The following is a 21,993-nucleotide window of genomic DNA, read 5'->3' as shown; positions in this document are numbered from 1 at the left end:
GCTTGATAATGAAAACAACGCGGCTGCCAGAAACTGTAAAATAATAAAACAAAAGGGACAAAATCAAGTACAACGGGTGTGCACTGTATGTAGTTTCCCAGTATAATCTGTGCAATATTTTGATTACCCATTGCTGGTCACACTGGCAATTCGCATTGTTGTTTTGCACTTACTTTACCGGCCTTTTTATGGAAAAACAGCATTAAAACTCTTTAAATTAGGTACAAAACATGAATAAGGCATCCCGAATTTTCTGCCCAGCCCTGATCACACCCAAAAATGCGGTGGTTAGGCAAACGGAGCAACTGTCACGCAGTCAAAAGGTAGAATTCCACTTCCATGGTGTTACGAAAGAAGTAGTTATTAAAATTATGCTAACATTCCAGCTGCTCACAGAACTAGGATTGGTGAAATCGGGAAGCAATGGCACCTACCAGATAATGCCCATGGCGCAGCGATCGGTGGACAAGTTCATTGACCTGGTGCAGAGCAACATGCTACTTGCTGGTGGGCAGAAGATCACCCTGCCCATCCTGACGCCCACGGCACTTTGGAAGAAGACGGGGCGACTGGAAGGCGACATCTCCGAGTTCTACATGGTGCGGGATCGCAGCGGCAAGCAGTTCCTCATGAGTCCAGTGAGAGAGTGAGCAGATTTCTTCATTTCCCATTCAAATAAACACTTATTTCATTCGTTAGACCCACGAGGAGGCAGTCACTGCCATGCTGGCCACCACCTCACCTATTTCCTATCGCCAATTGCCCCTGAGGCTCTTCCAAATCGGTCCCAAGTTCAGGGATGAGCTGAAGACTCGATTTGGCTTGATGCGAGCCAAGGAATTCCTGATGAAGGACATGTACTCCTTTGATGTCTGCGAGGAAACAGCCAGGGAAACGTACTCAGTAGTTAATGCTGCCTACGATAGGTTGTTCAAGCAGTTGGAGGTTCCTTTTGTTAAAGGTACGTATACTTTCCGTTCTGAAAACAAAGCACAATGCTAATGTAAAATTCTTTACCAGTTAATGCTGATACAGGCATGATGGGTGGCAGTGTATCACATGAGTACCATTACGTATCGCCCGTGGGCGAGGACAACCTGCTGCAATGCAGCTCCTGCGGCTTTGCTGGCAACTCCGAAGTTGTAAAGGCCCCAGCTAGCTGCCCGAGTTGTAACAGCACGGATTTGAAGGAAGTACGAGGAGTGGAGGTGGCTCACACCTTTCTGTTGGGTGACAAATACTCCAAACCCTTGGGCGCCACCTTTCTCAACACCAAAGGCAAGCCGCAATCACTGGTCATGGGCTGCTATGGCATTGGCATCACTAGGGTTATTGCTGCCGCTCTGGAAGTGCTCTCCTCCGACCACGAACTCCATTGGCCGAAGCTCCTAGCGCCTTACGATGTGTGTTTAATAGGACCCAAGCAAGGCAGTAAGGAGCAGTCGGAGGCGGAGGTGATAGAGAATGAACTTGTTCTGAATGTAGGCGAGATTTGCGGACACCAGGAGTTGCTGCATGATGATCGCAAGGAGCTAACAATCGGCAAACGTTTGCTGGAAGCCAAGCGTCTCGGTCATCCGCTAACCATTGTGGTGGGAGCAAAGGCAATCCGTCAGGACTCCCCCAAGCTAGAAGTGCACACCAGCAAAGGGGAAACCCTTGAGCTCGATTTAAGTGAAACTTTAAAACTGGTGGCAGAACATAGCCAGTATAAGAAGAGTCTAATACTGGGTTGCTTTCAGCCGGACAATGAAGAAAGTAAAAGACGATCAGTTGGCCATCAGCTTTAGCTTTATGCAATAAAGGTAACAATAACACACAACTTTTTACAACCGCGCATCCAGACTGATTAAGCGCAAATCAACTCCGAGCAGCGTTCAACACTATAACGACTAGTGATCCGCATAGTCAGGTTCGGGAATCTGCGGGTAGATCTGCACTTGAAGCTGGGGCTTGCGTGGCGGCGGTGGTGGCTTGGTCACCATGCTGGTGTACGACCAAGGCATCTGGTTGCGCAGCTCCTCGCTAACGCGGGGATTTACTGGAGCGGGATATATCTCGCTGTAGCGATTGTTTAGTGGCGACGTCACTGCCAGTTGTTGGACAGCCGGCGAAGGAGCACGTGGCGTTGGTGGCTCCGAAGGTGGATAGTTGAGGTGGTCGGGATGAGCCTCGGTGGTGCGATAGGTGTTGATGTCAGGCTGCGGAGTCACCACATCTCTCTGCTGGGGAACTTGTGGTGGCAGCACCATCACCGGGGACTGCAAAGTGGTGCGATCTCCGGGTGCAAACTGCTGGGAGTTCGGACGCTGCTCCGAGGGAATGAAAATGGGCAGCGGCTTGGGTCGGATCTGCTCCGGATATTGAGTGATCTCTTGCGGTGCCGAAGGCTGGACAGCTTCCACTAGGGTGGCCTCCACCACCGGCTGGACTAGTGCCACCGCAGGCTGTGGCGTCGGCTGTCGGGTGGGAGCCTGACTCCTGCTGACGGCGGCTGATCTCGCGTTCTGCTGCGCCATGATTCCGGACAACGAGAGACAGAAGCTGACTCCAATGATGTTCAGCAGCCAGATGATGGCCGCGCGACTTGTGAGGCACAGTAGCAGAATCGATGGCGTCGAGAAGTATACGCCGAAGGGCTCCATTAGGGTCCAAATATTGCCAACAGTATCACTGTATGTGATTCCAATGTAATCCAGTGCATCTTTCATGGTCTAAAATGCAAACATTACAATTTATGAAGGATAGAACGTACTGTACCGTACCGTTGAGTGACTCAAGTCGATTCCATGATACACCGAGGCCACCACATCGAGGACACTGCCAGCTAACACGGATAGGAACCACGGCCAATAGACTACTCCGGAGATCAGCTTGGTGGTGCGGTTGCACAAAGTGGCTGCAGTGGATCTTCAGTTATAATCAAAACTAAATTGGTTTTAGCTTAACTCACTTATGACCAACACCGAAGTGGCTACCCAAACTCCGCTAACGACTGCGTAGGTTATCATGAAGATGAACTCCCGGTTGGTTATGGCATATGACTTGGCCCAATCCATGGTCAGAGAAACTTGTTCTCCAGACACCTTCAGCACCGGATCACCACAGCTCTCCTCTGTAGCAAAATGGTATGAGACGTTGCAATAGCGTTCTGTGGCACCTCTGAATCCAATTCATACTCACGCGCAAAGTAAATAATTTCCATGGCGTACTTGAAGGGATTTTCACTGAAGTCAGTAACGCTATCCGGACAATCCCGGAAGGTGATGCCCCAGATGGACAAGCCCAAGTAGGCAACTCCCTGGACCTGGAATGCATATCCATGAAATTACTGACAAGCTCAATTGGAATGTTGAGTAATCTTTATGGCACTCACGAGTATGACAATCGCCATGAAGAGTATGAAGCACTTGGAAAACCCAGTGCCCATGGCGGCCATCTTGATGGAGTGCTATTCCTTCGCCGTGGGATATTTGCTATTCCGGGTAATGGGTTGTGCAACCTGTGATCGCTGGGCCAGCCAATTGCCTACTCGATAAGACAACGCACGCTTTTGGGGCTATAAATTCAATTTGAAATTACAATTCGTCAATACGAGGTCTATCTAATCAGCTTGATTGGATTTTTTTGTGGTTTTTGCATATGGAATCAGGATAGCTCAATCATTCCTTGGTCTTTTCCTTGCCACACTTGAGGACCACTGACTTATCTCTCGATTGGATGAGTCACGGAAGGAAATTACGTTGTCGTCACTTCAATAAAGTATACGCAATGTTGGCCATAAACATCGGAAACACACTCACGCCAAATCACAAATCGTTATCTCACCGTTGGAATTGAACCGAAATCGCGGCTTTCTCGGAGGTGAAAAATGGAAGGCAAAACGCGTTCGCCGGCTGCCTCCTTTGGACTGAGCTCTTCCATCGAATGGACATCGACTCTGGGTCTCCAAATGCTCCGCTCTTGCAAAGCGATAAGATAAACCTAATGAATTTAAGGGTTACACCTGTTATCAAAAGCGCCAGAACGCCAGAACCGATCCGACTACCCCAGATTGGGACCCGCAGTTGCACAATAGCAGAGTGCAAATATCTTGCTCATTTTGTAATACAAATTGAGTGCGTTATCAACGAGCTTTTACGTTTATCATTCGGAGAGCATAGGCACATATATCAGAACACAAATATTGGCGAACCTGCCCCCAGGTGGGTAAACAAACAAAGGTACCTACCTACCAGTTAGCAGGAACTAAATTTAAACTCACAGCTGATGGCGAGTTTATCAGAGCGACAAGTGACTTACTTATCACGTTGGACGCGCACGCTGCGTATACTTGATATTTGACACTCAGCTCTTCGACTCGTGTACTTTATAAGTTGTAAGTGATTGAGTGGGCAACGGGGATTACTTTATCAAATCTGATTCATAGTGCACCCGAGGAAGTACCTAAAAAATAGAAGCACCAGTAATTGTTTTGATAGACCTTGTTTACTCTTGGTAAATGCTGCCACTGGGAAATTAAAGGTTAGCCCATAAAACTTATTCACACCTTGCAATTCTATTGAGTTACCACGTATAATAGGGTGTGTATTGTTTCTATCAAAATAAAGGGCTTCTGGAAATTGGTTAGTAAGCAATGCTATACAATTAGTTAATTCATAAGAAATATTTGGCTATTTAAGAGTTTAATCCCTTTATCCATTTTTCAAAAATTGTCAAACAAAAGACAACAATTAATTTGCAAACATGTGATAAAGAACGAAAACAATATTCTTCTACAAAATAAATTCACACCCTTCAATTGTGCATTACTTACTTATATATTTACAACCTCCGTCATATAAAAGCTTGTGAAATAAGTATTATCTATTCTAAGTAATCAACAGTGTTTATATAGTGTATAGGGTCGTTGATTTGAAATAATTTGGCCATGTGCTTTCTTTGTGACTTAAACTTTATCAGCAATAAACAAAACCCCATTCCGCTTTCTCCACAATTTTTTAATCAAAGTGCAAACAATTAATTCGCAATATGTTGACTAATGATATTGGTCATCAACAACGAAGCTGATTAACACTTTGGGCCAAATATAAACACATCGATTGAATAGTTGGAGGCCCCAACAATTTGGCAATGTTTTATTAACCCAATTGAACTCCACGCTTGCAACACGCTTTGAAAGAACATATATCGTATTATTTGCTTGAAAACGAAATATTTGCATACGTTGTGATGCTTTTCCCACCGGAGATTCTGGGAAGGTTTCGGATGAATCGTTCATGCCTGGTTGAACCGCTAGCTTCATTAGGGCCTGTGTTTATCCAAGCAATTAGAGCCTCGAATTTGGCAGTGATCCCCGGGTAGACCTGGCCACCCAGTTCTCCACTTCCCGCAGCGTGTGAATTGGAAATGCAAATAATGAGACTTCGGATCTGATCGGATCACATGACTTTAATTGAACTTGGCGTGTCATAAATATTCGAGTGGCGGGATGAGTTGGAGATGAGGTTTACAGCTAGAGGGTTCAGAGGTCGACCGGCTTAGACGCGGGCCGAGAGGATGACGGGATCGGCCTCCACCTCGGCCACCTTCTCCTTCAGCTTCTCCTCGTCCTTCTTTAGCTTCTGGATGGGCTCCTCCGTGGTGGTGGAAGTGGAGCTGCTCACAATGGTCAAGATGGTGGTGGAGCTCTTGTCAGTCTCCTCCTTCTCGACGGCCTTTGTGGTCGTCTCCAGCTTTGTGGTGGCTTCCTCGGTGTTGGTCGCCGATCCAGCAAGGGCCACCGCTTCCTCCACACTCTCAATTGGAGCCGTGGACGTAATCGATGTTTTGGTGATGCTAATCTTGGTCTGCTTGCCATCGCTGCTGTCGTTGTTGGAATCCTCCTTGATGGTGGCCGATATCAGCTTGGTGTGGTGCACCTGGAAGGTGGGAATCAGTGGCAAGGCACCACCATTGTGTGGCTGCACCGACACATGATCGATTATCAAGTGGGCGGGCAGACCATCCTCCCCATCGGGCACCTTCCTGGTGGTCTGCAGCAGAATCTTACGAGTCAAGCCGTCGTCCGCGGATGAGACGGCTGAAGTGGCCGGCGTGGACTCGTCGGATCGCTTGATCAGCTCGTGCTCCTCAGCTTCCGGCTTCACCTCCTCCACCACGCTGCCCGGGGCGCTGGCGTGGTGCAGACTCAAGGCGGACTGGAACAGACTGTCCTCCAGATCTCCGATCAGGCCGTGGAACGAGACCTGCTTCAGCTCGGCATCGGGATTGGCTTCCACTTGCCGCTTCACCACATCCTGCTTCTCCAACGGCTGATAGCCCGCGAAGAGGTCACCCAAATCGAAGGGGGCGGCCAACGAGGAAGCCGCCAGGGTCGCCAGCAACTGAAAGATAAGTAGAAATTATAGTACTAAGAAAAATTCAGCGGAAGAAAAACTGCGCTTTAATATTATAATAGGATTCTCTAGTCGGGTTGGTTGATTGAAATTGAAGTGAATCGTAGACAGGTGGACATTTGGTGTAACCTAAGTGGAAGATCTTCACTTACGGTGGTTAGCAAAGTGCACTTCATGGCCACTGCTACTGCTGATTTGGTCCGGGTGGTTGTGTTCAGCTCCAAGCTCAGATCGGAAATAAGTTTACGGCCCAGTGGCCGGCGAGTTTTTAAAGTTTTCTGGCGCCCGCCGAGCGGCCGACTGAAAGTTGCGACTAAGCTTTATTATATCGCTCAGTTAGCACATTAATCGCTTGGTTTGCCGAACTTGTTTTGGTGCCTGCGCGTGCTACTCCGTCGATGTTTGGGCCCAAACCAATTCTATTTGTGATTCGTCCGTGTTCTGTTTGTTGTCCAACTCCGCTGATTCGACACTGCAAGAAAAAATCGCTGGAAAATTCCAATTATCAATTCCTAAAATCTTAAATATAAGTAACTATAAATATATATTTTTCAAAGAAGAAAAGTCATTGACTTTTTATAATTATTACGGTGCCTAAACCTTCTATCTAGTTATCTTAACTTCATCCAAGTATAATTCTTGTTGCACATTAATGATAATATTTTGAGCCTTCGGATTCAAGTTTATTTCAATTAGTGGAAATATATTCCAAGGACTTAGATGCTGTGACCCAGGAGTTTTAGAAGCACATCTTAGACGCGCTAAGGCGCTTTTTAATCCAAGTTGATTGTCTTAATTGCGGGAATTAACATATATACTAAAATTATATTTCCAAGAAGCCGCTCAAAATAAAAACAAGCTGAAGTCTGAAGACTCCGAAAGGCCAAAACAATCGGACAGAAAAAGAAAACACTACAAGCCGCAAATTATTTTCGGAATCTGTATGTACATATGTATCTTTGAGATACTTCTGCATCCCTGGGATGACTGCACTTTGTTCCAATTACAACTGCGCCTCTTTAACACTTCATAATTAGAGCGGTCGCCATGAGATCACCGGGGCACAAAGTTGATATGCGAAATGTGCAAATTAATTTCAAAACTTTCCGCTGAGACAAAGGTCCATGCTGAGGTGAAAACTTGTTAAAGAAACGCGCCTGTAACCCGATTTGCCTGCATCCCGTAAAACCGCAAAGCATTTACTGTGCCTTCGATTCGCCGGAGAAAGACTGGCGATCAAAAAAAAAACGCAGAATCTGTGCCATCATGAATGAAAGTCAAGATCTGGCTGGTTATGCCGGAGTATGGGCGGCTTTAGGCGGTTAACTCTAGTGTCGGTTAACTTCAATACTCGGCGGGTTATAAAAATCACAAATTTTTAATTTAATTATGCATTTTTCAGACACTCGGCGGGGGATGTGCGTAATAGCTTCACATCTGTTCTCTCGAATTCTGGGTCTGAGTCAGCAATTTCTTGATACCCTTAAGTTCTGACGTTGTGATGTCTACATTATAGTGCCTCCAAACATGCCAACTATTTTATGATCTATCGTTTTATCACTTTATAACAAATCAAAGAAGTATGGCCCTGACATACATGCTATATGATATTTTACTGCCAACGAGTCGTATGCGTAATATGAAGAGACTCAAATTGAAGAAAGCTTAGCATGTGACGGGGGAAACCTTCACATTGCATATCAAATGCAAACGATTGTTGATATTCTACGTCAGCCGGGGCGTATGCTTAATGTGAGCAATCTTGGTAGACGGGCGCGTGTGTAGACCACATGCAATGATCCCGATAAATGCGTCACTGGAGGTGCAATGTTTATGGGATTATTTTTGGCCCGAGCCGAGGAGTAAACAACCGCGCGAGAATTGCGTAGGCAAGCCTTGCCAGTGGTCAATATTTGTGGGGGTCCGACTGAGGACTGTCCCTGGGACACGCTCCCAAAACGAGCGCAATTAATTAGAGTCTGGGCCGCTCGAAAACAATCGCCAGTCCAGCTAAAAACGGAAGCCAAGTCCCAATCCGCGCCTAGAAACCGGCGGCGGAGACCCCGGAGAGTGGCAAACCTGTCGGGCAATTAACAGATGCCGATAATTACGCGGAATCGCGCCTCGCCAGCCGGGACGGCCGAAGCTCCAGCGCCGCTCCAGTCGCTATAAAAGCGCTCCGATCTGCACTAATTAACTTTAAACGCGCGAAAGTCAGGCGAGGCACCGGAGCCACTATCCCTCCCAGCAGAGCTACAGCAGGCAGTCAGTCGTCCCTTAGCCCCAAACGCCTAAACCTAAAGATGCAGGTCCACCAGGCTGTGTTTGGAGCCTCCGTGCTCGGCATGCTGTTGGCCATCGGAGCCTCCCTGCCCGTGCTGGATGTCAGCTCCGGCATCGACAACGCCACCATCGAGGAGCTGAGGGCCAGCGTCAACGATACCCCCAAGAATCTGTAAGTCTAGAAGGGTGCATAATATTCCGAGAATATCCGAAAGTATAGAAAGGTTCATAATATTACTAGAATATCTGAACATTCAAACGGATAAGATTTTAGATCTTCACCATATCACTAATATACTGGAAACTTGAAATAGATTTGATTGCGAAATCCAATATTAGTAATTAGTAGTTTGTATTTTTATCCAAAATCAAATTGTGTTAATTGAAACATAGACTTCTGCTGTGAAGAAATAACCAGAATTAACTAATTGATAGATGTTTTGTCACCTCAAAAGGCGTCTAACCGGTTTTCGTTTTCCTTTCAGCTATGTGGTCAAGGCGGTGGTCTACGAGATCGGCATCCTGACGGAGGTGGGCGAGAATGACACCAGTTTCGAGAGCCAGGAGCGCGTGGATCTGACCTTCTACGACACGCACAGCAACAAGAGCCACATTGACCTGGGCAACATCCCGCTGCCCATCCAGACGAACGTCACCGGTCAAGTGCTGACCGGCATTGCGCCCGTGAATCTGGGAGCCTTCAGCAGCCCCCAGGAACTCCTGGAAACCCTGCCCCTGACCGGAAGCATTGTGAACATCACGCACAGCGACACCGCCTTCTATCAACTGAGCAGATCGAACACCAGTGCCGCCGACAAGCCACAGATCCTGGATCAGGATGCGCTGTCCAAGCTGACGCATGCGGCCCAGTTGTTCCCACCATCGTCCCAAATTGGGAAGTCAGTGCCAGTGAACCCAGCCGCCGATAACGAGGTGCCCCAGACGGAACCCGAGGATTAGGCTCGCTAACTAACTCCGCGGAATCTCATCGTGATGCAGTGCGTTGCTCTCCATGCAATCTATAAATACGTGTATACTCTAGATCTACTTAGTTTTATGGCTTCACACTTAAGTACCTACAGTGCTAGAAAAGACTGGACGAGGACAAGAGATCAGCACTATTGCCTTGGTCTCATCACAAGGTTGGAATTTCACTTTTCTATTGCAAAGTAAAAATAAATTTCGCATTAGTGCTAGGTAAATGAGGCGTCTCTCTCTTCTTTCCAACTGGTGTTATCTGGTCTTTGGACGGTGCGAGGTGGTCATAGTCATGTGAGTGGCGAATGCTAAAAGCATTCCGATCACTTCTCACCTCTGACGTCGGCGGTTGGTGGAGTGGAACCAAAAGTTAGAGGCCCGCCTGGAACCCCTTGAGGTGCAATGAAAATCTGCTGTGGTCGTCGCATTTTATATTAACTAGGTTTTTAATTTTCTCATTTTCAGTTTGTTTGTTTGTTGTTGTTGTTGTTGTTGGTTGGTTGGTTGTGTGTGGCTTTGCATTATAACTGTATTACATGGGGATCTTAGGTGGTAATAGATGATATATATTTTAATATTAATAGATAATGTGTAATATAAATATAAGTTTAAACTTGTACACAAAAATTAAAATGTCGAACGTCTCTCAGATCAGTTTAGAAGAGTCCTCCCTCCCACGCTTCGCTTCATGAAACTTCATCTCTGCCTCATCGACCGTTCGTACAAATAAGCTAGAAGATTCGAGAGAAGAAACGAAACGTAGCACGCTATCTGCGTGGGCGGGGACCTATTCAAAATGTATATACATACTGCAACACACATTTGGATACTCGTAGTTTTCGTATAAATAGTTTAGTTTTTAACTAATTTACATAGTCATCATGCTGACGATGCGCTCTGGCGGCTTCTTCATTAATATGCTTTAAATATAGTTAATTTTATATGTATGTATGTGGTATATTTTAGTAGTAGCTACAACTTCAACTTATGTGCACACTCCAAAACGTATGTAACTAAAATCCGTAACTAGTATCTCTAGTGAATCTATGCCGTTAGCGTTATGTGTATCGCGTATCCTGTAGCTGGTGTGTTGGTGTTTAGGCCGCATCAAGTGCGGTCTACCCTTGTTTTGTCAGGGGTAACAGGTCAGGTGGTCAACGCGACGGCTTTCCACTCTGCTTTCTTCTTCCCGTCCGCTCCAATTTCTGTTTATTCTCTTGTTCTTTATACAATCCGACTTACAGAAATAAAAGGGCGGGACCTTGGGGGTGCCAAGGTCGCGTTCGGCTTAAAAACGAAACTAATGTTAAAGCGCTGTCAATGCTGCAAACGTTGCGAGATTAGGTTTTTGGTTGATCCAACATGCTCTTTAATCTGCGAAGACAAAAATATTTAATAAATAGGAGAGCATTTTTAAAAGTTTTAAGAAAGGTAATACGTTATTGCTTGTAAACTATTATTTCTAACTGATTGTGGATACAAATGTTGATGATATCCAGACAAAATATTACTAAGGAACTCCGAACAAGCCATAACATAAAATTCTTTAAATTGATTGTGCAATCAATCTAAATTATTGATCTGGAAAATCACGTACCTATGACATGACTCTCCATATTTGTGATGCGTGGCTTCGATGCGGGCTGTGGTATGATGGTGATCTCATCGTTTATCTTAAGCGGCTTCAGCAGAGAGTCATTGGCCGCTCCCAACGAACTACGCGACATCCCTGCCCCAGATCCCGAACCGCTGGACTGCGCACTGTTCTTCTTGCTGTCCATCGCCTTTCTGGCCACGGTACTGTGAGCGGTGTAAACGTGCGTCTCAAACTGTTTGTACATGCCGAAGGTCGCCGTGCAAACGGTGCACTTGTAGGACAGGTGAGCGGGCTTCAGGGTCATATGATGATCGCGCGACACGTGATTCAGCAATTTCCATTGGTACATCTGAAGGTAGCAAGAATAGCGAAAAGTTATACATTGTTCCCTGGGTCCATCTATACGAAAAACTCACCCTTCCACAGACTGGACAGCGACCAGCATCCTTGCCCTTGTTGGCAGCCTCCTGCATGGAACTTGTGACCAAGCCATGTGAGCCCAGCAAGTGTCTCTCCAATCCCTGATCCGTAAAGAACCGGAACTGGCACTTTTGGCAATTCAAAGGCGGCCTATTGTAGATCATCTTGGGGTGAATCTGTTTCAAACAAAGTATTCATTAGTAAAGTGGAAAATCGGGGAAAATGGAAACTCAGCTCTACCTTCACTTTGTGCATCCACTGCATGTGGTTGCGCAGCTGCTCCAGATCCTTAATGTAGCCGTCGCAGATCTCGCAAATAACAAATTGCGCCTTGTTATTACCGCTGGGACTCTGACCGGGCTTCATTCCTGTAGCCGCTTGTGGCGCCTTGCTGGACGAGGCTCCCGCTCCGGCACCCACCGAGCTCTGTCGAGGTAATGGCGTTATCGAGATGCTGGGTTGTCCGGCCATCGGCTTCTTGGACGCCTGTATAAATAGATAGATATTCGATTAAAACCGGTTTTTAATGAACAGAGGGTCTATTTTGGGACACATACACATGAAGAGACTTTAATTCAAAATACTTAAACAATAGAAAAGACTGTACTGTCCACTAATTTCACAAATACACCCTTTTAAACGCCAATTCCAGCATTTAATTAAGTGTATAGCGTAAAAATGTAGCTTACCTGGACAAGCTGTCCGGCAGCCAGCTGATAGCTGTTGGGCAACGAGAGTCCTGCATTCATCGCGTTGCCTCCGCGCACTGGCGCCGGATTTCGCACCATGTTCTGTTTGGGTGGCTGCGGGGCTCGCTGACGCATCTTGGCCGCATTCTGGGCGGCTAACGCGGCTGCCTGGAGGTTATTCCTCGCCTGCGCCGCCGCTTGCTGCTGCTGGATGTTGGCCAAAGCGGCCTTTTGTGCGGCCGCCTGCGCAGCCATAGCCTGGAAGAGATTAAACCGATTATAAACAGATTGCCAAAGACTTAGCGGTAGATATTCGTACCTGATAGGCGGTGGCAGTGCCCACAAGACCATGACGTGGCTTGATGCGCGGTATCTTGGCCGGTGCCTCCCAGTCGTTCGGCGGCGCCAGGTTTAGCTCCGGCCGGAACTTCTTAGCGCAGACAGGCTGATGTCGGGCCAGCTTTGCCTTTCCATTATCCTCAAAGCCGCAGTTGGGACACTGGTGGTAGGGCAGTGGCTTTATTAGTCGCGCCTTTATGTTGTGCACCGCCTCCATGTGGTAGACAATCTCCGTGGCGTTACGTATCTCGAACGTGCAGAAGTTACACTTGTACAGTACTCCGTTCATGTGCGGCGTCTCGTAATGATTAGCCATCGCCATGGCAGACTCCGACTTGAAGTTGCAGAACTCGCATCGCTTCATCCGGAACTTGAAGGGCGCGTTTTTCGTCTTGGATGCCTGCAGGTTGCCAGACAGCGCATTGATGGCCATCTCAAACTCCTTGGAATTTTGCACCTGCGCCTTACGCATCTTGCGCTTCTGCAGACGCAACAGATCCGACTGAACGTACTCCTGCACCAGACCCACTCCAATGTCCATAAAGAACTTGCCCAACGGACTCTCAAAGTAGTTCTCCTGTCCTGGCTTGTTGCCGCCCGGATTGTTTAGCGACACTCCGCCCGCTGTTGCCAAGGCGGCGGCAGGCTTGATGGCCACTTTTAAGGCGCTCAGGTCGTCGTTTGCCTCCTTGATCAGCACCTTAGTTCGCACTCCCGACTCCGAGTCGTCATCGTCGTCTTCGTCATCATCATCGTCAGACTGCTCCGACCAGGACTCGTCGTCACCTCGCTTTTTCTTTTTCTTCTTGCCGCTCTCATCGGTCGCATCCGCTGGCTTGTCCTCTTTGTTTTGCTCGGTCATCATGTCGAACTCATCGCCCTTGTCTGCCTCGGCCAAATCCTCAGGAGACAGCGCATACTTTGTTTCGATTGCCTTGACGACCTCGCAGATATTTTCGCGCGGTGGCTTTTCATAGATGTAGGGTACAATGAAGGAGGGCGCTTCCAAGACGAACATATCGTCGGTGAGTCCGGGCAGCAGGTTGGCGTTGTTGGTCATGCTGGGCAGTCCAGTTAGCGATAACGTTGGCGGATTCAGCTGCACTGGACTGGCGCTCATGCCGCCCGTCATGGGAACTAGCTTGGGCGGCACAACACCCAGATTGGTGGCCGCACCCGTCACAGCATTCGTTATGGTCACCGGGTAGACAGAATCTCGGGGACCCGACACAGAGCTCGGACTGCCATCGAGAGGCATCAACGAGCGGGCATCCTTGATGGTCAGCTGTCCCATTCCCGAGGGCGTCGAACTACGCTGTCTCTTGTGGCTGGGCTGTTGGAGCTGCAGGTCATCAAGGTCGCTCTTGCGCTTGCCGCTGGGCGAAATACTTGGCGGTGTGTCATCTTCAATCACGACGCAGTCGTCGTCGTCGTCATCGTCCTCATCATCCTGCACAGGCGGTGGAGGGGTGGCCTTGACAACGGGCGGGAGTTTCTTTATTGGCGGCGGTGGAGCTGGCGACTCCGTATCCGAATCGGAGGCTATCAGAACAGCATCGTCGGAGGATTCGCCGCCACTGGAAGAAGCCGGTTTGGCTGCCTGTTCTGTGGGCTTGGCCGGCTCCTTGTGCTCCGTTATATCCTCCATTTCCTCATCACTATCCTCGTCCAGGTTGACCACACCACCATCGGAGGGAGCTATTGCCACCCTGGCCTCTGCTATGCTAGCTTGGCCGTTCTCCTTCTGCTTGGGACTGGCCCCAAACCCGTTTTCCTGCTTTGCTGGGGGCTCTTCCTCGACGACCCCTTCGCTGGCCACGCTCTCCTCGCCATCTAGATGCGGTTTCTTCCCGCTATCTAGTTGATCCTCCTGAACTGTGACTGCTCCCAGTGGGTCTTCAGCCTCGCAGCTGTTTTCCGCTGTGCTACCGATCTTCTCCGCCTCGTCTTCGTCCTCTGCCTCGTGATCCCCATCTCCGTTTGTGGTAGCCTCCTCCTCCTCTTCCTCATCCAGTTTGGGCTCCTTAGAGCTGCTGCTGGTAATCTGTGAGTCCTCGTCGTCGTTCCCCACTTCGTTTTCCTCCACGTCTTCGGTCCCGTCCACCTCCATTATCTCGTCGGGCACTGGAGCTTGTGGAGATGCCTGGACCACATCCTCTTTAACGATGTCCTTGTCGCCCGCGGAAAGCAGCTCAAGCTTTTCATTGGAAGGTCCATCCGCCAGGTGCTCCACCTCCTCTTGTTGCTCCTCGACCACTTGCTCTTCCTCGTCCACTGTTGTGACCTGCTGCTCATCATCATCTGCTGATGGTTTACTCTGTTTTGGGGAACTTGATGCGCTGGCAATCTTTGTCGTGGGCTCGGCCACGCCCTCCGGCAAAACGACATCGACTTCAGTCATTTGAGGTCCGTTCTCTGCTCCGTGGAATGTGCCCAAGTCGGTTTTTCTTCCAGCTGTTTGTGTTTCTGCAAGAGACACAATGAAATAAAGAATTATCATAAAACTCATTTGGGAATTCAAATTTTTACTTAATTTTACTTAATGTCTGCTTCTTCTTTAGACCAACCGGAAAAATTGGCACGTAAAAGAAAACTAAAGTATCAAAAAGCAACGAATGAGCAGCACAAAGCGCAGCGGGCGAAGAGTAAAAATAAAAAGAGCTAAAACTGCAGAAAGAGGATGGCGAAGGGGCGAGACGGGGCGAAAAATTAACAATCACCGAAAAATATTTGAAAATCTAGGTGAATTTAAAAGGTGAACTCAAGAAAAGGCGGACCAAAAACGGGGCAGCAGTGGCAGGGGAAGGGAAGCGGGGGGAGTTCAAAGAATGGTTTGATACAAAATGGCTGCCATATTGGATTAAAACTAAAATACAATTTAATATGTAATGTAAGTATGTAAATGGCATTACACTGCGAGAAAAAGCACAAATGCAGGATGGGGGGAGTTATGGTTTGCCGATACATGTAATTTATATACTTTGCCATTAGCACACTTGCCTATAAATATATATAAAACATATTTATATATGTTTATGTGAAATGTTTGTATGTACAAACGAACAGTTACCGAGCAGAGCCAACAAAACGATTGACATACATACAGACACAAACGCACACACACCGCCTGCACACACATATATACAATCTATATATACGGCACATATATATTTGTATGCTTGTAAGCATAGGGGGAGGGACGCAGGGCGGGGGGCGGCACGGATGACGACGTTTGGCTTTAGCTTTATTTTTTGTAGTTGTTTTTGTTGCTCGGCTGGCGGCGTGGTGGAGTATACTACCGCTGTTGCTGTTGTTGTACTTTTTGGTACAGGAGCGTGTTTTTGCGCTAGTGTTTGTCCCTGTGTGCGTGTGTGTGAGGCGCTTGCTTGCGTATGTGTGTGTTTTTTCTGCTGCTATGTTGGATCTCACCTTACTTTTAAATATTCTAGGTTTCTTTCAAACTAAAAACATTTTTCAGCCGCATTTAGCATTGTTTTTCTCTTTGCCGCACTTACATTCACATTTTCCCCTCACAATCGGCAGGTTGTTGTTTTGTTTCGCCTCCCTTTTGGTCCCTTGATCACAATAAACAATAAACCGAACTGCCAGCAAATGAAAGATCGTTTTCTTTGCAAAATAACCAGGGAAAATCCGAAAATTTTGCGTGGGGTTTTTTTTTAATTGGAGAAAAAAAACTGAGTGGAAAGAACGCCGAAGGCGGAGGCACAAGAGACGAGCGAACGAACAAGCAGGCAAGGCAAACTGGAAATGTGTGAGGCGGAAAAAGCAAAAACAGAGTTGCAACGAACAGCCGGGCGCGCGCAGGGTTGCACCTCTTATCGGTTATCGATTGTCGGACATCGATAGCTGGTTAATTGCTGGTGCCAATTGCTGATTTCGCAATTAATTTTGAATTTAATTCATATTATTGCTTATTTCTCTTCTCAATTAACGGCAATAGCTTTTACATTGCCGGCTAGGGAGAGAGCTCTCTCTCTCAATCGAACGCCTCTCAAAAATAGCGAATAAGCGTATGAAGCGCATGGCCCGCACACATGGGCCTGTATGTGTGTGTGCATGAATGGAATGGCGTGGAATGGGAGGGAAAACAAATTTGACAATTGTACGCGCGCCACGAACGAAATGAACAAAACAAAACTGAAACGGCATTGCTTGTCGCCGGTTTTACTTTGATGGATTTATGCGAATCGGCATGTGCAGAAATTCAAACAGAGCGCGCGAAAAAATCTAGATGGCTTTAAATGTGGCAGGTAAATATGGCAAATTGCAACTCCCCCGCCGCCGCGCCCCTCTCACCAACACACTCATACTAGCACACACACTAGCGTCTTAAACTGTATACTCATCACGATACTTTTGCTGATGCTTCTTCTTTCTCCTCCAACTTATTTCAGATTACGCTGTCCCTCTCTTTCGCACCCACGGCCCCGGGGTATATACAATCGTACATATCTATCTATATGTATACATACAACTAAATATGTATGTCCGTATGTAAGTCGCCCTATGCATGTGTGCGTGTGTGTGTGTGTCTGTGCGATTTGGTCTATATGCAAGTACAAAATTTGAAAGTAACCCGCTTCTGGCGCATTTTCCATCCCCGTCCCCTGACCGCCGCCCGCCCCCTCCCCCGTGATCATCAACTTGGTAGAGGTCGAAGGGCATTCGGAGCAAGGAGCTCCACCTAACCAATCGCCATCATCATTAAAGACCCCGAACTCAGACCCAAACCCCAACTATCGCCGCACTTTATGTTATACATACACGTGACCCTTTTCGATATCGAGTAAATTAGCCAATTCATATTTTCCAGTGCAAAGTAACAAAGTTAAGCATAAATTGCTAAGGCAGTTGGATTCTAATATCTCAAAAGTTCAGTCTATAGGATCGAAAGTTTAGATACAAGATACACATTTAAGAGATTGATCGCAGTCCTCAAATGTATTTAAATGGATTATTATTAATTATTAATTACTTTTCGTGTAATCAGGTGATTTCGTGAATTAAGAGAAATTACGTATCAGCTTTGAAACTTCAGTTGTTCGAGGACTTGCTCTAGAAGATTTGGACTTCGATCAAGATTAAATATCCATCTGTATTGCTATTGATCAACAACTTTTCTTAACCAAAAAATGAAACTATTTATCTATTTGTTTGGTGATTACTTATAAAACAAATTGCAAATTTTAAGCTAACCAATTTGTCTATCTACGTATGTAAACTATCAATTTCAGTTTCAATTTAAATATCCTTGTATAATCTGATCTTACAGTTTAGGCAAATTAAACAAATTCAAATTGATTATCTAAGCCGTCTTTAAATTAACAAATTATGAAAGAATTTAACCAAACCAAAAAAACAAAGATAATTACAAAAAAGATATCACTACAAGTATTAAGATGTGAGTCACTGATGTTTTTCCAAGTTGTATGATTCATGTAAAGAACATTCTTAAAAAATAATGAAAATAATTAGTAAGTTAATTATGTACTTAAAACGAGTATCTTCTTTTCGAAAACATAAGTTGACAATCACTTTGGGAACAAATCATATTTAATGTTCTAGGTATATAAAAAAAAATTTTAAATATTGAATAGTTTTTTTCTGACCGACGTGTCAGAACCATGATGATCTAATCTCAATGATTCATTTCTAAATACATGCATATATGCAATGTGAAAACTCAAATATATGCTATATCCTCTAGCTTAAACTTGAGGAATGTTGTATACAGTTCGGTTCTTTAATTAAAAATCTACAATCTATAGTGACAGCGACATTCCGAGTTGGGTTCTGATACATAGATATGTACATATGCCAACCCAATATTAAACCCACAAAACTCACATGGCAACAAAGAAACTCAAAGCTTAGTTAACAATCGTTTACAGTTTTTGACCCAAATTCCTCACCTTAATCATTCGCTGCAGGTTAACTTGGTTGGTACAAGTTATAGCCAGATAACTAAGATGTGATCTTCAATCCTGGGACGTCTCGTCCTCCTCGTCCTCGTTGAAGGACAGCTTACTACTGGCGGCCTTGGACTTTTTGGTCTTGGAGGTCTTGGTGCTGCACTTTTCGGACTTCCTGTTGGCTCCGGATTCGGACTTATTTTTCTCGATGTTGGGCTGCTTGACACGTTGTTTGAAGACTATGGGCTGCGTCAGATCCGCTCTCTTCTCGGCTAATTCTGGAGAAGATTGAAAATGGGAATTAGTTGTGCTCTGAAATCCTCTGTACTTATTATGATCGTAGTTAAGCTACTATTATTGGTAGGTAACTATTTACAATTTAAACGGAGTATTGGAGTTATGCAATCAAAACAATGTAAGAATGAACGACATTTGTCCTAAATTGCTTTAGTTGTTATCAAAATCTAAATGTGTTTGTTGTTTGATTTATAAAATGGCATAAACTAATAAGAAGACCACAAGGGACTTAAAAAATGAGCTGATTTATAAAACTGCATGCGCTCGATTGGAAATCGTAAGGTGAATAGAATGCCGGTGCCTGCATTTCATTATTGGATTGGAAAATGTATCTGGGTTTTAAAAACTGCAGCATGGCAAAGGGGGGGAAATCAGAACAGGCCACCCACCGGCCCCCCATCTCCCCGCTTAGCTCCTCCCTTTTCCAAGCAGCACCCACAAGATGTTTTTCTCGGCCCTGGGAGCCCGCCGCTTCTCCCCCCTCTGCTCCACCCACTGATTCGCAACCCGCCCCCGCTGTTCCGCCTGCCCTTTCCTCGACCTCCCCCTCCGCCGCCTCCACCACGTCGTCAAGCCACTTTGGCCCGCTCTTTTTCTCTTTGCTCGCCTGCTTCGTTCATCATTGTCTCTCCGCTTTGGCCGCCTCCTTCATCCGTTCGTTCTTGCACACGTTGTTTTCACCCGATTTTCTGCGCTCTTCCAAGGGGGGCGAAGGGGGGAGGGGGCAAGCGGAAGGGGCGGACAAAGCGAGCGGCAGCTGCTGTTGTTAACTTCTTTGCCGGCTGCTTTATCGCCCCGCCCGCTTTGCCAACGATTTTCATCACATGCTCTGCTTTGGCGGAGCCCCCAATGAAAATGTCAGTGTGTATGCCTCGTCGGCTAGCCAGTGCGGGTGTGTGTGTCTGTGTGAGGGGTGCTCCGCTGGGCAAAAAGGGAATCTTCAGGACGGAATGCCCATGATTGCCATGGCAACATGGGGCTTTAAAAAGATTGAAAACCCAACGGTGGTCTTCAAAAAAAAAAAAAAAACACCTACTTGCAACAAACGGCTGTTTTTGCAATACCGTTATATTTTCATTGGCAAAAATGCACAAGCACACGCGCGCACACATGCATAAGCACCGCTATATACGCACGTACATATATATGATTTAGATATATGTAACGCCGGGCAGAAGAAGACAACCGCTCGATTCTGACTGAAAAGTTAAACTGAAAGACAAACTACAACATCCTACCTACGCACACACGTGCAACTGCCGCCGCCACCGTTGGCTATGTGCATATGTGTGTGTGTGTGCGAGCTTGTAAGTATGTATGTACTAGAGCGCTATGTATGTATGTTTGTATGTACGTATGTACCGACCTTTGGAGGCCAACAGTTTCTCCGTTTTGGCCTCTTCAGCGGATAGATCTCCCGGCTTAAGGACGACCACCTGCGGCTGTTCGTCCTCTCGCGAATCCTCCTCAGAATCGTAATCCTCCTGATCCTGCGGATCCAATCGCTGGCGCTATCCAATGGTTATATGTACATATATCCGCATTAGAATGCTGCAGAGACCTTCCCCGAAAAACTCACCTTGGTCTCAACGGTGGGTCCCTCCTTGTAGCCAATTTCAGCCTTTAACTTGGCCAGAAAACTCGGTTCTTGCGGCTTGACGTACGTTATGTTTCGCTTGGACATATCAGATATGACGGCTATATCATTGCACTTCTCGGCCGATTTAGCAGCGGTTTTTGCACTTTTTATTTACCACAAATGTCGATAAGAAAAACATATGCTTATCGACCAGTGTGGGGAAACGCGCGTTGACAATACTGCAACCATTACACCTGATGTACTCTTAAAAAACGTAATACATTTTTAAATCCAATAGTAATAGTTATAATGTTTAAGTTTAAGCTTGCTTTTTTAATAAATTTAGTGCCATATTTTTGAGTTCTTGTTATTTATCGATAAACCCAAAGAATAACAGCTGTACTACCGTGCGCAAAGTGCTGCCCATAAGAATGGTTAAAGGGTAGCACTGTTAAGCAAAAACGGTACTTTTTGAAAATGTTTGAAGCTAGTCAAGAGTTCATATTTTTTAAATATTACTTGCTGTTGAATATTTTTCTTATTTGTTTTGATAAATTTCTTGAAATACATTTGTTCACCCTTACCACACAGCAAAACAATCAATTGCCCCGAGACGTGCAATCAATTTGCGAGAGATATGCATCCTCATCTCTTGCCAATCAAAAAATGGGCGCATAAAACTGTCGCATAACTTGCAAATTTTCCGCTTCACCTGGAATTCTGTGCTCCAAAACAGAAATTTGATCGCTTCTGACAGCAAAACAATACACAGCGGCATTCATCAACGTCAGTGGCTTCCATTTGCGATGTCGTATGCACAGCTTCCTCCCCGATTGAAGGCCCCCCTCTTCCAGAGAACATAATAAATCATCTGCAAATTGATTTCAAAACTTCGACAGCTAACCGAAAAAGTGCTGCCGAAAAATAAAAGGCAAATGAAAACTGCAGCGAAACGGAGAAATTTTATGAGCTGCAGCATATGTTGGCACAAATACAAATAGGCTACACTGAGAAAATAGTTCTTCACATATTTAGCTTAGGTAAGTTTTAAATTTAGAAAATATAGGTATACAATTAAATCTATCAACTTTGTATTTGATTTTAAATATTCTAAATAAAAAGTGCAACCAAAGATTGCTAGACTGACAAAATACGGTCATAACTTATTAATAATAAGACCAGAATATTTCATATCTTTTGTTTCTCTGTGGAGAAGGGGGATTCCCCCTTGAGAAACTCCGATTCTGCATCCTGGCACGCGGCTGCAGCTTTTCCCCGAAGGGGTTTCGCCGGTCCCCGAACTAATATCAAATTGATAGCTTTTAAATTTGATTTCGCGTCTTATCACCGACCGCTTAAGCGAGCAGTTTTTGGATCTGCAGCTCCCCAATCACTACGCAATCCCCACACCCCCCCACGCTCCCCCCGCACTCCACGATGGTTGGAAAAACAAATGGAGTGTGCCGGGTGGAGGGAGGTG

The 21,993-nt window shown here is 46.1% G+C and overlaps 6 protein-coding genes across 8 annotated transcripts; 2 read left to right on the top strand and 4 right to left on the bottom strand.

Moving 5' to 3' along the window:
* Positions 1-146: 146 nt before the first annotated feature.
* LOC122616302 (probable proline--tRNA ligase, mitochondrial) lies at positions 147-1,790 on the top strand. 3 transcript variants are annotated; one of them, XM_043791710.1, is made up of 4 exons: positions 147-323; positions 387-638; positions 700-961; positions 1,021-1,790. In XM_043791710.1, the coding sequence occupies exons 1-4, from the start codon at positions 231-233 to the stop codon at positions 1,788-1,790; spliced, it is 1,377 nt and encodes a 458-aa protein (XP_043647645.1). In that variant the 5' UTR covers positions 147-230. The 3 variants fall into 3 exon arrangements, with proteins under 3 accessions (XP_043647645.1, XP_043647647.1, XP_043647646.1); XM_043791712.1 differs by lacking the exon at positions 1,021-1,790 and having other exon boundaries at positions 387-646; positions 700-897; XM_043791711.1 differs by lacking the exon at positions 147-323 and having other exon boundaries at positions 537-646.
* LOC122616304 lies at positions 1,774-3,949 on the bottom strand. The gene is made up of 6 exons (XM_043791713.1): positions 3,829-3,949; positions 3,377-3,559; positions 3,184-3,307; positions 2,954-3,115; positions 2,766-2,899; positions 1,774-2,714 (listed from the first exon to the last, which is right to left on the bottom strand). Exons 2-6 carry the CDS (start codon positions 3,437-3,439, stop codon positions 1,893-1,895), a joined length of 1,305 nt encoding a protein of 434 aa, XP_043647648.1. The 5' UTR covers positions 3,440-3,559; positions 3,829-3,949; the 3' UTR covers positions 1,774-1,892.
* A 1,484-nt stretch (positions 3,950-5,433) lies between these two features.
* LOC122617044 lies at positions 5,434-6,703 on the bottom strand. The gene is made up of 2 exons (XM_043792704.1): positions 6,551-6,703; positions 5,434-6,386 (listed from the first exon to the last, which is right to left on the bottom strand). Exons 1-2 carry the CDS (start codon positions 6,572-6,574, stop codon positions 5,541-5,543), a joined length of 870 nt encoding a protein of 289 aa, XP_043648639.1. The 5' UTR covers positions 6,575-6,703; the 3' UTR covers positions 5,434-5,540.
* A 1,891-nt stretch (positions 6,704-8,594) lies between these two features.
* Positions 8,595-9,883, top strand: LOC122616259. Its single transcript, XM_043791657.1, has 2 exons — positions 8,595-8,853; positions 9,167-9,883. The coding sequence occupies exons 1-2, from the start codon at positions 8,702-8,704 to the stop codon at positions 9,639-9,641; spliced, it is 627 nt and encodes a 208-aa protein (XP_043647592.1). The 5' UTR covers positions 8,595-8,701; the 3' UTR covers positions 9,642-9,883.
* Positions 9,884-10,081: 198 nt separating this feature from the next.
* LOC122616258 lies at positions 10,082-16,461 on the bottom strand. Its single transcript, XM_043791656.1, has 7 exons — positions 16,220-16,461; positions 12,685-15,170; positions 12,366-12,623; positions 11,917-12,162; positions 11,673-11,852; positions 11,257-11,605; positions 10,082-11,033 (listed from the first exon to the last, which is right to left on the bottom strand). The coding sequence occupies exons 2-7, from the start codon at positions 15,103-15,105 to the stop codon at positions 11,029-11,031; spliced, it is 3,459 nt and encodes a 1,152-aa protein (XP_043647591.1). The 5' UTR covers positions 15,106-15,170; positions 16,220-16,461; the 3' UTR covers positions 10,082-11,028.
* Positions 16,462-18,703: 2,242 nt separating this feature from the next.
* On the bottom strand, positions 18,704-20,724 carry LOC122616260 (uncharacterized protein KIAA1143 homolog). The gene is made up of 3 exons (XM_043791658.1): positions 20,514-20,724; positions 20,301-20,445; positions 18,704-18,915 (listed from the first exon to the last, which is right to left on the bottom strand). The coding sequence occupies exons 1-3, from the start codon at positions 20,616-20,618 to the stop codon at positions 18,704-18,706; spliced, it is 462 nt and encodes a 153-aa protein (XP_043647593.1). The 5' UTR covers positions 20,619-20,724.
* Positions 20,725-21,993: the final 1,269 nt, after the last annotated feature.

This window comes from Drosophila teissieri, chromosome 3L (genome assembly GCF_016746235.2).
Source record: "Drosophila teissieri strain GT53w chromosome 3L, Prin_Dtei_1.1, whole genome shotgun sequence".
NCBI classification, from domain to species: domain Eukaryota; kingdom Metazoa; phylum Arthropoda; class Insecta; order Diptera; family Drosophilidae; genus Drosophila; species Drosophila teissieri.
This window is presented reverse-complemented; position numbering and strand designations above follow the sequence as displayed.